A 16,302-nucleotide genomic window follows, 5' to 3' on the forward strand; every position below is an offset into this window, starting at 1 on the left:
TCTTAAGTCACATGTTATTGTTTATTGCAACTGTGAAGGTTAGGTGTTCCTAAGCCCTGTGCGTGCGCTTATCTCACCAGCGCATGCATCTTTGTCTCTCCAATGTGTCTTGTTTTCGTAATACACTAATGGATGAGAAAAGTTGTCTGGACTGATGTGCCACAGACAACCAATCCACTGCAGAAAAATATTAATCTCTCCCAATGGCTAACAACTGTTCATGAAAGAGAGGCAGTTGCATGCTCCAGGGATATCACAGCGTTATCAGAAGCATGCTGTGTTGTTGGGATTTTTTTTAAATACTGAATACAAACAATTCACTTCATTTTTTTTAAATAATGACCACAGAAAATGTTTTCCAGCAGACATTTTGACTTGTTACCAATAATTCTAATTATGTCATGGTTCAATCATTGCTTGTAATTACTCCTGTTTTATTTAGTAGAGGACAAAAACCTGCAGTTCCAGCAGCAGGTTGCTGCCTGTTTGTGGGTATTGTGTAGTGAAAAATGACAAAAAACAACCTTAAAAATTAGGATATTTTCTGATGTATCATACACTAATGTGATGATGCTGCCTACATCCTCCATTTTTGTTGTACAATAATTGACTGTAGAACTAATTTGATGATGTTATGTCACTAAGACAGTCGTATTGTAATGACTCCACCAAGTTTCAATTGCTGGCATAAAACTTTCAGATTTCATATTTTAAAATGAATATATTAAGATGTTAAGAATTTTCTGTCCTGCTTTGATCAAATGGAACACTAAACTTAAATCTAGCTTGACCATTTTACACTAAAAAAACAAGCCATTTAATGACCTCTCTTAAATTGTGGGCAGGATTATGTGTAGCTGCAACTCAAAACAAGTACATTTATGCATTATAATGTCACTTTTTGTGTGTCAAACAGAGCTAAAAAAATACGATACGACACGATATCGTGTAGCGGCAGAATACGGTGAGGTCAGAGGGTGATCTGCCCCGCATGCTCTCCTAGTTGAACTCATTCTGTTTGGGTTTGAGAGTGGCAGCAAATACATCACGTTACACTTTCTAAGCATAATCGAGTATTGTTGGTATTAATATATTTTCGTACGGCAAACAATATATTAAAGTGTCACCTCTAAAGCCGGGCATACACTGTGCGGTTTTGGTAATGATTTCGTCTCCAACTCCAACTTCACACAACTTCAGGTGCTCAGGTGATCACATAGACCCGGAAATTAAACGTGTCTAACCCGGAACTGTTGCTATTACAAAGAAATAGTCCAACTCTGTCAGAATTTATGTTGCGTGTTTCTGCCACAGCCTGCATCACCTCTGTCCAACGGTGTGTGGTCGCCGCCATGTTTGTTGTCATCTGTATGCAATTTCGTGTAGTCGTAGGGATGTTGGGCGTGTCCAGACAACGCATGCGCAGAAGGGGAAAAACACGTACTCGGGAATCTGGCCGTGCCTCTGCTTGAACTGGGCGAGACCCTCAGGAGGAGCGACAAAAAAATTCAAAACATGTTTGACCGGCTTTACCAAAGAAAAAAATAACTGACAACAAGACGGTTATGGACAAAAACATGTGTTGAAAGCTCTGAATGTTTCGTCATTGTGTTCTGAGGATCTCTGTTCAGTGGGTTTTGGAACAACTTGGAGAGGCACACTCGGGTTTATCCGTCTGTATAACTTTTTCTAATCTGTTACACATCGCAGAAGTCTCTGCTGCATTTTTTGTGGACTCCCGTGTCTCACATGAACTTTGGAGCTGATGTACTTTTGCAGAGCCTCTGCACACAGACGGCCAAAAAAAAACCAGAGCGCAGAGTTCAGTTTGCAGTTAACTTCTGTGTGAGTTGTGCGCAACAGGAATGGCAGAGCCCAGCGGGATCCTGATTATTAAAGGGGGTAAAGTCGTGAACGAGGACTGCTCGGCGCTCAGCGACGTCTACATTGAAAATGGGAAGATAGTTGAAATCGGAACCAATCTTCATATTCCGGCGGGTGCGCGCGTAATTGATGCCACCGATAAACTGGTGATCCCGGGAGGCATCGACACGCACACGCACATGGAGCTGGAGTTTATGGGCACCAAGGCTGTGGATGACTTCCATATCGGAACCAAGGTACTGTAATAATAAAGCAGAAGGCAAGGAAAGCTTTATTTATATAGCACTATTCATACACAAGGCAATTCAGAGTGCTTTACATAAGATGAAATCACAGAATAAAAACATGTTAAAACATTAAATTAAGAAGGAAAGTACAATCATAAAAAGAATAAAATCATAAAAACATCAAATAAAATCAGAATGATTAAATGAGAAGAGTGCAGTTAGAGAATTTAAGAGAACGCTGCAGTAAACAAGTGTGTTTTCAGGCCTGACTTAAGTAAAGTGAGCAGACCTCAGGTGTTCAGGAAGGCTGTTCCACAGGTGAGGGGCAAAATAACTGAATCCTGCTTCACTCTGTTTGGTCCTGACCCTGGGTACACACAGCAGACCCGTCCCTGATGATCTCAGGCGTCTGCATGGTTCATAGGGAGCCAATAAGTCCAGGATGTATTTTGGTCCTAGACCATTCAGTGCAAAGTTTTGAAATGTATCTTTTGACTCACAGGAAGCCATGTGCAGTGATTTGAGGACCGGTGTGATGTGGTCCATTTTCCTGGTTTTACTCAGAACTCTAGCAGCAGCATTTTGGACCAGCTGCAGCTGCCTGACTGATTTTTTTACTAAGACCTGTGAGGACGCCGTTACAATAATCTAGCCTACTGAAAATGAATGCATGTATAAGTAGAACCCAGTTCATCATGTTTATTGGAGGGTGAGTTCATCACAGTCTGACCTGTGACCAGTAAGGCTGCCAGGAAAAAGAACCAGAACTATTTCTCAGACAGATATTTTATTGACACTTTATTATGATTCTCTTTAACATTTAAAGGTGCACATCTTATACAGACTAAGTACAGAACAGCCAGAGTATCCTCAAAAGGATGTTCCTTAAAATTGTGCCACTTTTACCTAATCTTCCATTTGCTGTAAATGGAGGTGTAGCCTGAAGACTGAAAGTGGTCTGCCCAGCTCTCTGCGTCCTTTCTAGGGCTGGGCAGAGCACTTCAGGGGGCTGAAGAAAAAGAAGACTTAGAAGTGTGTCATTACTTCACATGAGCAATCAAAGAGGAATAGCAGAACAGACAGAAGTATCTCTAAAGGAAAATTTAAGTGGAAGATCAGGATGAACTTCCATGACTAATGGTGCAACAACCCCAACCAGATCCATCTTCACCCACCTGTTCATGTGGCCCAGGGAAGCCACTCTGCAGCACCTGGTGTACAAAACCTGATTTCCTGCAAGATCGAGAGAAAAGGGACAGAAAATCACAAAAGTCCCAAAGGATGTCATTAACCTGAGGTTGGAAAACAGCTGGAGTATTTGTGAAGCGGCCATGTTTATGTTGTCCACACCTTGTACATTATAATTTAACAGGCTGCTACACAAGTAGGTCATAATGCATCAAATGGCAATTAGGAGTATGCTTCGGCTTTATTAGGAGTAAGTGGTTTATAAGTGAGGTGTTTAAGTGCCACTTTCAGTCAAAGCGGAGCAGAATGATTTGGGAAACATGCAGCAGCAACACCCACAGCTTCACATAATGTCACAGGACCCCTCAGAGTCAGGGTGGCTCCTTTGATACTGGCATGCATCAACATTAATAAATCATTCACCTACAGTCATCTGGTAATTATTTATTTTTCTAACAATGTGTGCTTGAACATAAGTGTTGTACATCTGTCATCTGACCTTTGGGATCATGTCACCTTATTGCTTCGTCCAGTGTAAGCAGCACATGATCTTCAGATGTCTTTTAGGCATTCTCTTCAGCCGGGGGAGGGACAGGACTCAGTTTTTTGGTTATATAGCCTGCTGGTTAATCTTTAACTTCCATCTCTGTGGTAATGTGTGCGTTTCACCAGGCGGCTGTAGCCGGAGGGACTACGATGATCCTGGACTTTGTCATCCCCAAAAAGGGCATGTCTCTCCTGGAGGCGTACGACCGCTGGCGTAAGATGGCTGATCCCAAAGTTTGCTGCGACTACTCGCTGCATGTCGCCGTCACATGGTGGAGTGATGAGGTGAATGACTTCTAATGCATGTTGAGATTCATAGTAAGAAAGACAGAAGATTCCCATCATGGTCAAAAATCCTGCCCCTTAACTTAGATCTTCTTTTTAATATTCGTTAATTTCTCTAAAACATTTTCAGGTTAAGAAAGAGATGGAAACCCTGGCCAAAGACAAAGGAGTCAACTCCTTCAAGATGTTCATGGCGTATAAGGATGTGTTCATGCTGCAGGACTCTGAGTTGTTCGCTGCCTTTTCTCAGTGTAAGCAGATTGGAGCCATAGCTCAGGTGCATGCTGAGAATGGAGATTTGATTGCAGAGGTTAGTATGATTATCTGCTGTTTAGAGGGAATAAAAGTCATAATGTTTGTATTAAAAAAAACTCTGAAGCTCATGCAATATTAAAAATAATGAGAAGACCCATGTTGCTCAGATCAGTGCCATGATATTGCAAATTTGTGTGCTGCTTTTTGGGGGTAAGTTTGGGTTAGTGTTGGGGTCAGCTAAAAAATGTCTGTGTGTACACAAACCACAGACCAGAAGTAATTATAAGTTAATGTTCCATCCCGATGGTGGCTAAGTGTCACTCCAGGTTAAGTAAACATGGACCCTGTGGCAGTGATACTAATGTAGTTCCAAACATTCTGAATGAATACCTGTTAAGTGGTTCCATGTCTACTGACAGAAATAAGCAGCCCATCTGTTTCTGGAAACCCCCAGTATACGTGTGCATCCTGTGCTGCAGTGTAGCACTCATGATTCCTTCCACTTAAAGGCCTATTATTTTTCAATATGCTTCAATTCAATCTATTTTAAATGTAATTATAAACATTTACCACTAGAGGGAAGCAAATTCCAGAAAACAACAAGCCCTGGCTGGCAGCACATTCTGCCCTCTGGGAAAAGTGTTCAATACTCAGCCAATATGGAACTGAGGCATGTTGGTCCAAACCCATACCTCACACTTTTGAATTTCATTTCATGAATATTGATTTTTCTTGTCAGCATATTTGTGGTGTGTTGTGTTGTGTCCCTTCCACCCTCCTAATCTTTTCATGTCCTCATCCCTGCTGGGACCCATCAGGGGGCAAAGAAGATGCTGTCCCTGGGCATCACAGGGCCCGAGGGCCACGAACTGTGTCGGCCAGAGGAGGTGGAGGCCGAGGCCACCCAGCGAGCCATCACCATCGCCCACGCTGTCAACTGTCCACTGTATGTTGTCCATGTCATGAGCAAATCTGCTGCTAAGGTGCTTTCTGAAGCACGCAGAGACGGTGAGTGTGGGCTGCTGTTTAAATAGAGCTGGGTGAGAGGTGATGGCCCTTCGCAGCCTTTTAAGCTCTTGGACAAACAAGTCATTGAGTGATTTCTTTTTTATAGATTATTAGTGATTTGCTGTTTTAGTACGATTCTTGTTTTGATGATAAAAAAGCTTTCTTTCTCTCTCACCAGGCCGCGTGGTGTTCGGAGAGCCCATTGCAGCTGGATTGGGCACCGATGGTACCCACTACTGGAACAAAGACTGGGCCCATGCTGCTAGCTTTGTTATGGGTCCTCCTCTCAGACCTGATCCCAGCACCCCTGGATATCTGATGGATCTACTGGCCAAGTAGGTGGAAGTGAAGACAGAGTAGCCAAGACATCCAATGGAGTTCAGAAGGCAAAGCAGCAATGTGCAATACAGGATAGAATTTATTGAAACAGATGTCTTGTTTGATTTCATTTCAGCAATAAATCTGTATCATTTAGACGTTTTTCTGTCTGTTCCAGTGATGATCTGAGTGTGACGGGGACAGACAACTGCACCTTCAGTGTGTGCCAGAAGGCGCTGGGCAAAGACAACTTCACCAAGATCCCAAACGGAGTGAACGGTGTGGAGGACAGGATGTCAGTCATTTGGGAGAAAGGAGTGGTATGTCCAAATATTACACCTATACATGATCTGACACATAACCCCGAAGCTGCAGCAGTGTGCTGTGTAGCTTCCTCACACAGACCTTCGAAGCACAACATCTTAAGTTGTTGTCTCTATGTGCATGCATGCTTTTGCATATTAGCATGGTGCTTCTCACTGTGATGGCTGATGACACACTGTGTATTAGAGCTAAGGTTTTTGGGGGAATATGAATTATTTAGGCATGTATAACACAACAAGGCCCCTGCAGTGTCCACTTTGCTGGTATCAAGTTGTGAAGATTTGTCATGACTTGACAAATGACAAAAGCGCGAGCCATTGAACTCCCTGCTGTGCATGCATGGACTTCTACCGTGAAGATTTGTCAGGTTAACAGTGTATTCACTCTTTTAAATGTATGGCCTAATGTTCATTATTTTGACTTTCCTCATATTTATAGATAAATAATCTTTCGTTTCTCAACAATGAAAACCAATAAAGTCTCAGAGCTGCAGATTGCCGCAGAATGCAGACGCTGCGTTTTCCTCCTCGCCCGCCCCAAGGCCACTGGAAAGATTTACTACATGCAACAGTGCTTGCAAATCACACACATTAGATGATATTTTGGCAGAAACGAGTCGCTTGCTGCATAGTTAAGCGCTGACCTTTTGTCTGCTAATTCTGTATATTGTTGTCACCCAGTGTGACCCCCCCCCACCCCCACCCCTTTGCTCAAACTGGGTACTTTGTGCTTTTTCCCTCCCCTCAGCACAGCGGCAAAATGGACGAGAATCGATTTGTGGCTGTCACCAGCAGCAACGCAGCAAAAATCTTCAACTTCTACCCGCAGAAAGGCCGTATCGCCAAGAATTCAGATGCTGATGTGGTTATATGGGACCCCAAAATGACAAGGTGAGGACACCCACACTCACCCATTCAGCAACATGGGGCTTCAAAGAAAGTCCTGAGATTGTGTTTATGTAATTCAAATGCAAATCCTGAAGGTATTTTTTTTTATATATAAAACATTTAAGTCACTATTTCTATCAGCACCAGATGGTGCTGCTGAAACTCTGGGCCAACTTGAAAGCATGTCTTCAGGGCGTCGACGCTTGCTTAAATAAGATAAGGTTTTAAAGTTTAATAGTAAAGCATGTAGGCAATAGATATAGGCAGCTAAAAAGAGAGGTGATGATGTATCCTTGATGTTTGGCCACCTCAGTATACACACACACAAACACACAAACATATAAACCCGCCACGTAAGCTGATTACGTCTGTGTTCCATCCAGAACTCAGGATATGTCATCCCTTATCTACAGCTGCAAATTAAAGCATAGCATGATTTACATATGAATCAAATTCACCACTCAGTAAAAAATAACCGTTGGAATGATTAATTATTTTCTATGTTTAGTTGGATTTTAGCACACTTACATAAGCTAGATGCGCACTACATCGGTGGGCTGTTGCTGTGATGGGTCATGGTGAGGATCTTTAATATGACAAATGTTTCATGTGGGAGCTAAACCGATTTATTATAGTACAAGAATGAAATGTTGAGGCTATTTTCAGATTCAGAGAATCATTTAAAAAAAAGATGTGGTTGTTTCTGTTCCTTTTCTTATTATTCCATCCATGTCCTGATTATGGAGCAGAGGACAGTCTGCTGTTCTGTGAGGAACAGATGCAGACACAGAGGACAGTTTTGCATTCTTGAAGCTTGCGTACTGTAGCACACTTATATAACCCAGAATGGCGCTGCGCAGCCCCTCAGGGAGGTCACTAACAGCTGATGTGAATTGAAGAAGAAGAACACATTACACACCCGATGTAATTTGCTGTAAATGAATTCACTGGTAATATGGAAAAAAAGCTTCAGTGTGGAGTAGTTTACAGTGATTTGATCCTCTCACTCAGGCCCTGTCAGCCTCGGACCTCACCTGTTTGTTTCGCTGTCTCTTTTTCTTCATCTCCATCGTGTGTACTTGCGTCCGTGGATGCCTTTCAAACGTGAAAGTGCCCCGTGTTTGATTGCCGCAGCCGTGAATTCATCTGTGAAACTGCCTAATTAATTGCCCTCGGCGTAAGTGTGGCTTCATAACATCCGGGACCCGAGGCCACAAACGGTTGCATGACCAGAGACGCTGAGGAAGTTCACTCAATTGCCTTATTTCTGATAATTGGGCTACTTGAATAATGAGGACACATTCTGTTTTTGAAGGCACACTGAGCATAGGGTGTGACTTCACAAATGAACAGGAAATATGTGTGTGTGTGTGTGTGTGTGTGTGTGTATGCCGGAAAAACCTTCCAGAAAATAGACATTCAAAGGAAGTGGCTGAGTCAGACCTATTTCCCTGTTCCCTGCTGATTTAGTCTCTCACTCACATATGATTTATGTGTTAGGCATCATCACTTCCCACTGTGCAGAGCATTTCCTTATTTTTATTATGATGAGATTTTCTGCATTCTCCAAGAAGTCCTTCAACCTCTCTAATGAGAATGCGCTTCAATCTGCTGCTACTAGCTGCAGTATAGGCCATGGTAGAGGACTTGTTAGCTGGTTTTAACATCATTTTCAGACCATTTTTGAAGTTTCCAGCCAAGCAGCCAATGCAAATAAAGCCAATACACAAGACACTGGAGAGCTTTCAGCAGAATCCATTATTATTTTCAGTGGAGACCCAAAAAAAACAGCAACAGATTCTTTCAATTCTTCTCTGTGTGGACAGACCTACCATCTGTTTGAAGTGGTGACAGCTTTTGTGTGTATTTGTATCATTTTATGTGTATATTGTTAGTAACATTAGAGTCCCATCAGTCACAGCACAATAAAACAGTGTAAAATGTCCAAGAGAAGTCTCTAAATAAAGCAGACAAATCATCCACTGACTGCTTTCTACTGCACATCATGGTAGGAGGGCTGGAGTTGCCAGTTTATAACAGGGCTTACACTACATTACCTTGGTTTAATATGTAAATTAATGTATTTGTATGCTGTGTTTGTTAAGGTTGAGCATGTAAACTCACAAAGCAGGGTGAAGCTGTGGTATTAGACAACATAAACTATCTAACATTACATGTATTCTAAATTTGTAATGACTTAAACGCCTCTTTCCTTGTATTCTTTCCTCAAAACTCATTTGTATTCAATACCCAGCTGCAGCACACACAGTCAGTTTTGTTATTTTTGGAGACTTGTCTATACTGCAACCTCGTGTGGCGGTGCTCATGCAGCAGTCTTCGGGTAGACGCCACAATAATGTAATAAGCAGAGCTGAAAATGTTGAGGTGTCTTTTTATTGACTGAAAAGAAGCTTAGGTTATGTGCTTAGTAAGGCTTTCAGAAAAGAGAGCATCACATGAGCAAAAGTTGTAAATAATACAGGATGCTGCTCACTGCGGCACAGTGTGAGAGCCGCCGTGTGTGAGCACATCCTGGCCTGATTCAATCAGTTTCAGATTAGAGTGGAGTGCATTGAGATTTCATAATAGGTTTATGTTTTCTTGTGCTATTCAGAAAGCGTGTTGAGATTACCTCCCTCCTCCTCACCAGGGCTGCATGTGACCAAGAAGTTGAGTTGTAAAGTAGCTTTGTGCTGTTTTTTTTTTTTAGGAGGATATCAGCCAAGACACACCACCAGGCTGTGGACTACAACATCTTTGAGGGCATGGAGTGCCATGGCGTCCCCGTCATCACCATATCCAGAGGAAAAGTGGTCTATGAACATGGGCAGCTGAATGTGTCACCGGGACACGGCCGATTCATCCACAGAAAGCCCTTCTCTGAATTTGTTTACAAAAGGATCAAGCAGCGCGAGCAGGTCGGTCTCTCTTTCCTTAGCTTTAGCCTCTTTCAGCTCAATGTTTTGTTTTTTTTCCAGCCAGCACACAAGCATTTCCAGAGGGTCTTCAGCTTCATGTGGAATTTGAAACAACTCTGATGAGGCGCTGTGCACACAGAGGTGACATAACCTTTCTCTCTGCTTTGTATTTGGCCTTCAGGTGGGGAAACCTACAGCTGTGATCAGAAAGCCCTATGAAGGCAAAGTCATTTCTCTATGAACATGAAAGGCACGCTGAATCTCCAGCTGTGTGCTTCCAGAAGCTGCTGAAGCCAGAACAACCAAATATTTCCTCACAGATGAACCTCCTCCACATTTTAAACAGCCTGTTTCTACCCTTTAAATTACTCTGTGCAGCACCGGTGGGGGGAAGTTGGCCTGCGCTGATTGACACTTAGGTCACCGTTTCACCGGAACATTGCACCACCTTGTATTTTTCCAGCTGTGTAAGGTTTCCAGGTCAGCTCTGCTCAGTGCACAGGTCAATAGAAACCAGTCTGCTGCAGAAAATTAGATTTGTTCCCACGTAAATATTATGTAACACTCTGTAAGCAGTGAAAATGGGGCTTATGCTTGACTTCATGGATAAAAGAAAAACAGGCATTTTATGATATTTTATGTTTTGCACATTATTTTATGCAATAAAATCCACGCGTAGCAGCATCTGTTTTGTATTTTTTTTCCAGACAATTTTTCTTTACCCCATTTTTCTAAGTGCAATGGATTACAAGCGAGATGTTTCTCACCCAAAAGCGCCCATCACGTTAATAAAATATTCATTAAAATACGCTGACATGTGTGAAAGTATGAAGATTTACTTCACTGACCCAGACTGGCTCAGTGTTTGCATATTCAGCAAGATCTCACATAATCATATGCACTCCATCTATGACCATGTATGGACTGCATTCATTCCTTCCCGTGGTGAAAAAGAAGAAGGAGGAGGAAAAAAAAGGGGCTGCGGCTGTCAACAAGCATCATGTGGCAGCTTCCCATTGGGCTGGCGTGCTGGCGTGGTATTATGCCACAGGGCCAGTTGAGACATAGTGTGAGCTTATCAGGTTGCCACACGGGTCAGTGGCAGCGTGTGAGTCACAGAAGGCCTACTCATCCTTAAGCTAGACCGCTTCCTTCCTCTTGTCTCTGACAGCGGGAAGGATGGTGGGGTGGCCGGCGGTGTGTGGGAATGTACAGTCAAAACTGAGAAGACCTTATTTAATCCACTCATCTGGATTAATTGTAACTTTATTTACTCATCACCGTTTGATTAATTTTATTTCTGTTTTAAGCTATTGAGATAATTTAGGGTCTCAGTGGTTTTGGTGTATCTAGGATGTCTGCTTAGCTGTGAAAAGACATGTTGTGTCTTTGGATGATCTGGCCAAGCTAAAGCACATTAAAGGGAAATAAAATGGGACCTTGAATTGAACCCTGAGGAGCACCACAGGTAATATTAACAATGTATAACATGGTGACTGCAAATGGTCTTTGTAAAAGGTACGAAAAAACCCACCAAATGCATCTTCTTACCCACCCAGGTCTGAGAAATGCTAAGAGCTAGAAGCTAAACAAAGAAGGTAATGGCTTCCCTGGACAAATCTGTGATGTTTTTTATACAAAAAATGCACTCCAGTTTGCTAGAAAGTGCTCCTATAGGTCATTAAAGAGTCTGAAAACAGTTAACACTTTTATAGCCATAAAAGGCACAGATGTGGACAGGAGGCTGGTCACTCATATCACCTACAGTAAAGAACACAAGCTGTGTTTTTAACTCTTTTTTTAGGACACTCCAGGATGTGCTTTGTGTTATATAAGATTCTCATATGATTCATCACATGATTTCATCACCACATTCACTTTTGATGACGACAGCAATATCCAACATGTCAACAGTGAGCACATTTAGAACATAGAAATCTAATATAGAAAAAAATCTTTATAAAATAAATAAAAATAGATCACAATATTACATGATTGATAGGATTTAAGTAGTTGTAAGTGCATTAATAAATATGTTTTATTATCAACTCTAAAGTTGTTGATCAATAACTCCCTGTAAACACCAGCCAAAGAGGATTTTTAATTACTATATCCTGCCAAAGCTTTCTGATCTGCCACTTTGCACCTGTCACAGCAGACTGTGACCTGCAGACTGTGGCCTGCTGCTGCGTTAGGTGAAGACGTTAACACCTGTGGGATGGTAATGAACTGTGACAGTGTTTAAGTAGAAAGAGGACAGTGCTGTTGACTGCACAGCTGTCTTAGATTATGTAAGCAAATATCTTGGCTCCACACTGCTTTACACGAGGAGGTAAAATACAGACCTGATACAGTAAAAGGCAGATTACCATAATTCACTGCTACCATCATAAATGTATCACTGTGACTGTGCATGCTCACAATACTCATCACTGACTGTCATCTGCCTTGTTATATAATGCAGAGGATGCAATATGTAAGTAAAACATATGTGATAAAATGGAACTAATCATAACCTCTTGATAACTGGTTGGCTACAGTGGTGGAATGTAACTAAGTATTTGTACTTTGTTACTTCACTACATTTCTACAATGTTTGTTGTTACTCTTCACTTTTTATGAATACAGTTTTGCCAACATGTTGACTCGATCTAGACAAAAATGTGGATTGTGTGAATTTTAAACCAATCAGGTGGCTCTGTCTGCTCCAATGACAGCAGAGCTTGTGTCTGGCAGCAGCACCGCAGTAGATAGACTGTCTCTGTCCTCCTCTCCTCTGCAGCTAACCTTACCATTGAACATGGATCCAGAGTCGTGGATACACCAGAGCATTCTGTGTTCTGCGTTCTGTATCAAAATGGCACCGCCTCACTGACAGACAACTCACTGTGTGAGTACTTTTACTTTAAATACTTTAAGTACATTCTTACATTTGTACTTAGACTTTCACTTAGGTAAAATTGTTAATGTAGCCCTTCTACTTTTACTTAAGTATACATTTTGCTGGGCAATTGTACTTTTACGTACCCAGCTTCAGTACCTCCTCCACCACTGGTTGGCTATTATCAATATGAAATTGTTCCTTCCATAAGTTCTCCATGGTTACTATTATGATCAGCTGGCAGACTGACCTGTAGGTGATAAAACTTAATGAGCTGTTGTTTGCTGAATGATAATAATACAATAGATGCAGATGAGGGAGACAGAGACAGAGACGAGTGTTGACACACAGCACCTATTTATTATTAAAAATATACAGTCAGAAAAAAAACTGCATCCCAGCAGAGCACATGCAGCGTGAAGGAGCTGTCACCTTTGTTTACAACAGTACACAGTATAATATACTAGCTTCGTTTATGGTGCTGGCTTACTATGTAAATAACATCAAACATACTCAAAAAACAAAAGGCTGTCTGTCCCATCAGTCATAGCGTGGTGCATATAACACCAGCTGTAAGAGGAGGTATCATGTAAACATAACAAAAGTTGTGTAGCTTAAACAAATATTTCCTCAGACGATACTTTGTGGGTTTTCTTTGGGATGGAAGAGGAGCGGGCACCAGAACTGTGGCTGAGGAGAAACAAAGAGAACATGCGTTAACATTTTTGACCTGAAACATCTGTGATTCTTCTCTGTGTTGGATTATACAAACCTTAACGACAAGTGATGCGGCGCTGCTGCCACTCTTCTTCTCCTTCCTGGTTTTTAATCGTTTCCTCAGTATTTTTCCATGCAGGTACTCCACCCTCAGCTCGGCAGCATTGGTGAAGAATTGTTCACAGACCATCAGCCTGAGCTGGGACATTTTGGAGGCCATCAGAGCCATAACAAGCAGGGTGAGCAGGATGGCGGTCAGCGGTAGCACGGAGGTGTACAGCAGCAGCTTCGGTTTGGGAAGGCACTTCCTCTCAAACAGGGTCACAGAGTAGGAAAAGTCTTTTTGATGGTTTTCCTTAAGAAACGGTATTCCAACTGTGATCCCCTGGAAAAAAAAAAGATTACAGTGTTCAGTGGAGGAAACAGAAGAGAATCTAAAACATAAATAACACACTTACTTTGATGCTCATCAGCAAGGGGACGTGGAACGGCTCCAGCTCCGATAACCTTGTTGTTATGATGTCAATGAAACAATACAATAAGGCATCCACAGTTATAAATATCACCCAAGCTACAAAATGGGTGGCAACTGGAATTCCAAATTTGAACACAGCTCTCCCCTCTCTGGCGGAGGGCCGGGCAGAGGGGATGGAGGTGTACAGCTTCTCTTCCTCTGCTGTGAGGGGGAGGACGTGGGGCCTCCCTTCCGCCTTCTGCTTCTCGTCAAAGCGAACAAATCTGCTGCTGATGAACCTGTTTTGATATTTCATGTCGCTGCAGTATTTCTTTATGTGCAGGGCGATAAACACCATGAGCACGAGGAAGCTGACGGCAGGAAACATCCTGTCGGTAACAGAGGAGACTGTGTCCATGACGCCCTGAGCATATTTCACAGTCTCATTTAGCTTCTGCTCAGCTTCAGCAAGCCTCCACTTGAACTTCTCTGATTCCAGTCTGGGTGAAACCTTGAGCTTGGAGTCTAGGTTCACCACTCCAAAATCTGTCACCCCTTTGAGCACACTCCCTATCCACTCCAACATCTTGACATAGTTGGCAAAGGGAGCCGTGATGGATGCTTTCTTTGCCTTCAGGTTGCAAATCATGCTGCTGACCAGGCGTGTCAGGTTCTCCACAATGTTATGGATATTTTTAAGAACCACTAAGCTGGTCCCAGCTGTCAGGAGCAGGTTCCTACTTTTCTTCATGAAAAGAGATATTACAAATAGAGTGCCTAAACACCGACCTCTCTTTGATAGGAAGAAGGCAACAGTTAGCAGTGTCCCAAAACAGCCAGAGATCCCCCCAGCCACTGCCAGCTCATAGTCCAGGGTGAAGAGGAGGTACAGGAGGAGCAGGCAGCTGAGCAGGAGGCTGGAGATGCTGCAGGCGAGGAGGAGGATGGCAGTTCTTCTGAAGCCGTCTCTTTTACCAGTGGTGAAAACATCCACGGCCACAACGCCAACATCCTGGAGGTGCTGTTTTATTGTAATCCATGAAAGCAGCATAATGACTCAGTGGGGAAAAAAAGCAATGCTGCATGTTAGAAGAACATACTGGCAGATGCACCTGATGTCTTTACATCTGCTAGACAACATGTGGTGCGCAGCCTTCTTAAATTCAACACAAACAGGAACTCTCAGTCCCCGCAGACCTCAGTCATAAGTCATTTCTCAGTCATCCCTATATTTTAAACCAAAAGCAGAAGTAAGTGCAGACAAATTCTGAAACTCAGAACAATAAATGCTTATAAGGAACTGAAGTCAAACATTCAATCAAATATAGACCTTTGAAATTTTCTGTAAACATTCATGGTACCTAAAAGATAAATATTCTTCACTGTGACTATTTTTTAGCACTCTAGCAAGGTCTTTATATCTCTTTGAAAATCCACTTTACATGTAGCGTGTTTAATAGAGAATTTCAAAGAGAGTCAAGCCTGACTGTCAGAGGTAAGATGTAAAACATCTTGAAGGCTCTGTAAAGAAAACTAGTGATGTCTGTGTCTGACACTAGTGAACTGCCAGTTAAAGGTAGGGGATTTAATTCTGATGCACTTTTTGTTGTTAGTGTAACTTCTCTTTACAATCTGATAGCAACCGATTAGTTCGGCAGTTTCGCTTTAAAACAAAGAATATGAATCATCTGTGGAAGCTATAAAACACTAAAAACATCAGCCAATCCTCCGGGTGGACCCTGCGTGGAGTATTGGCTGGTTGTCACTCTCTTCCTGCTCTGCGCGCACCAGAGAGGAACGTGCATGATGGCCGAAGTCACAGACCGCAGCTCGTCTTCAGGTGATGCGCATCCATGTGATTGAGAGGCGTGGCTTCGGGGTGAGCTCTGAGAGAAAGGGGCGTGTGTTTACTTTGAAAATCTGGCTGACTCTCACTGAGTTTTCAAAATCTCCTACCCTACATTTAAAAAGACAAACTCCACTTCTGCAGCAAATTAAGTAAGCCAGACTGAAGTATGCTAGAGACAACCTGGAGAAAGAGTCCACATTGTGAGAGAGAGCATCATTTGGTCAGGAGAAACTAACCTAGCACTAATTAAGATGAAGTAACTCCCACACTCTAACACAGTGTGGTGCTAGAATAATGCTCCTGTGTGTTTGGAACTGGCTCTGAAATGAAAACCGAACATCCTGAAAGAAACCTAACACAGTCTGCCGCAAAACTGGGTCACCTGTTTCTCTTCCAACGTGACAATGACCCAAGCATACGTCTCCTCTAGTGAAGGACTACTAACTTGGAAATTTTAATTCAGAATGATCTCATACCGTACATACCGAGCCTGCCAGGTCAAATGATGTTACTCATTTGTGTGCATGTGTGTGTTCTTTTATCATCACCCAACTCTCTGCA

General features: G+C 42.5%; 2 protein-coding genes across 2 annotated transcripts; one reads left to right on the forward strand and one right to left on the reverse strand.

Moving 5' to 3' along the window:
- Positions 1 to 1,429: 1,429 nt before the first annotated feature.
- dpys (dihydropyrimidinase) lies at positions 1,430 to 10,548 on the forward strand. Its single transcript, XM_028426167.1, has 9 exons — positions 1,430 to 2,120; positions 3,972 to 4,130; positions 4,261 to 4,440; positions 5,204 to 5,393; positions 5,572 to 5,728; positions 5,890 to 6,031; positions 6,783 to 6,925; positions 9,633 to 9,840; positions 10,022 to 10,548. Exons 1-9 carry the CDS (start codon positions 1,866 to 1,868, stop codon positions 10,079 to 10,081), a joined length of 1,494 nt encoding a protein of 497 aa, XP_028281968.1. The 5' UTR covers positions 1,430 to 1,865; the 3' UTR covers positions 10,082 to 10,548.
- Positions 10,549 to 13,258: 2,710 nt separating this feature from the next.
- On the reverse strand, positions 13,259 to 14,943 carry dcstamp (dendrocyte expressed seven transmembrane protein). Its single transcript, XM_028426235.1, has 3 exons — positions 13,897 to 14,943; positions 13,494 to 13,823; positions 13,259 to 13,411 (listed from the first exon to the last, which is right to left on the reverse strand). The coding sequence occupies exons 1-3, from the start codon at positions 14,941 to 14,943 to the stop codon at positions 13,352 to 13,354; spliced, it is 1,437 nt and encodes a 478-aa protein (XP_028282036.1). The 3' UTR covers positions 13,259 to 13,351.
- Positions 14,944 to 16,302: the final 1,359 nt, after the last annotated feature.

The sequence above is a fragment of the Parambassis ranga genome, chromosome 16 (assembly GCF_900634625.1).
Source record: "Parambassis ranga chromosome 16, fParRan2.1, whole genome shotgun sequence".
Lineage (NCBI taxonomy): Eukaryota > Metazoa > Chordata > Actinopteri > Ambassidae > Parambassis > Parambassis ranga.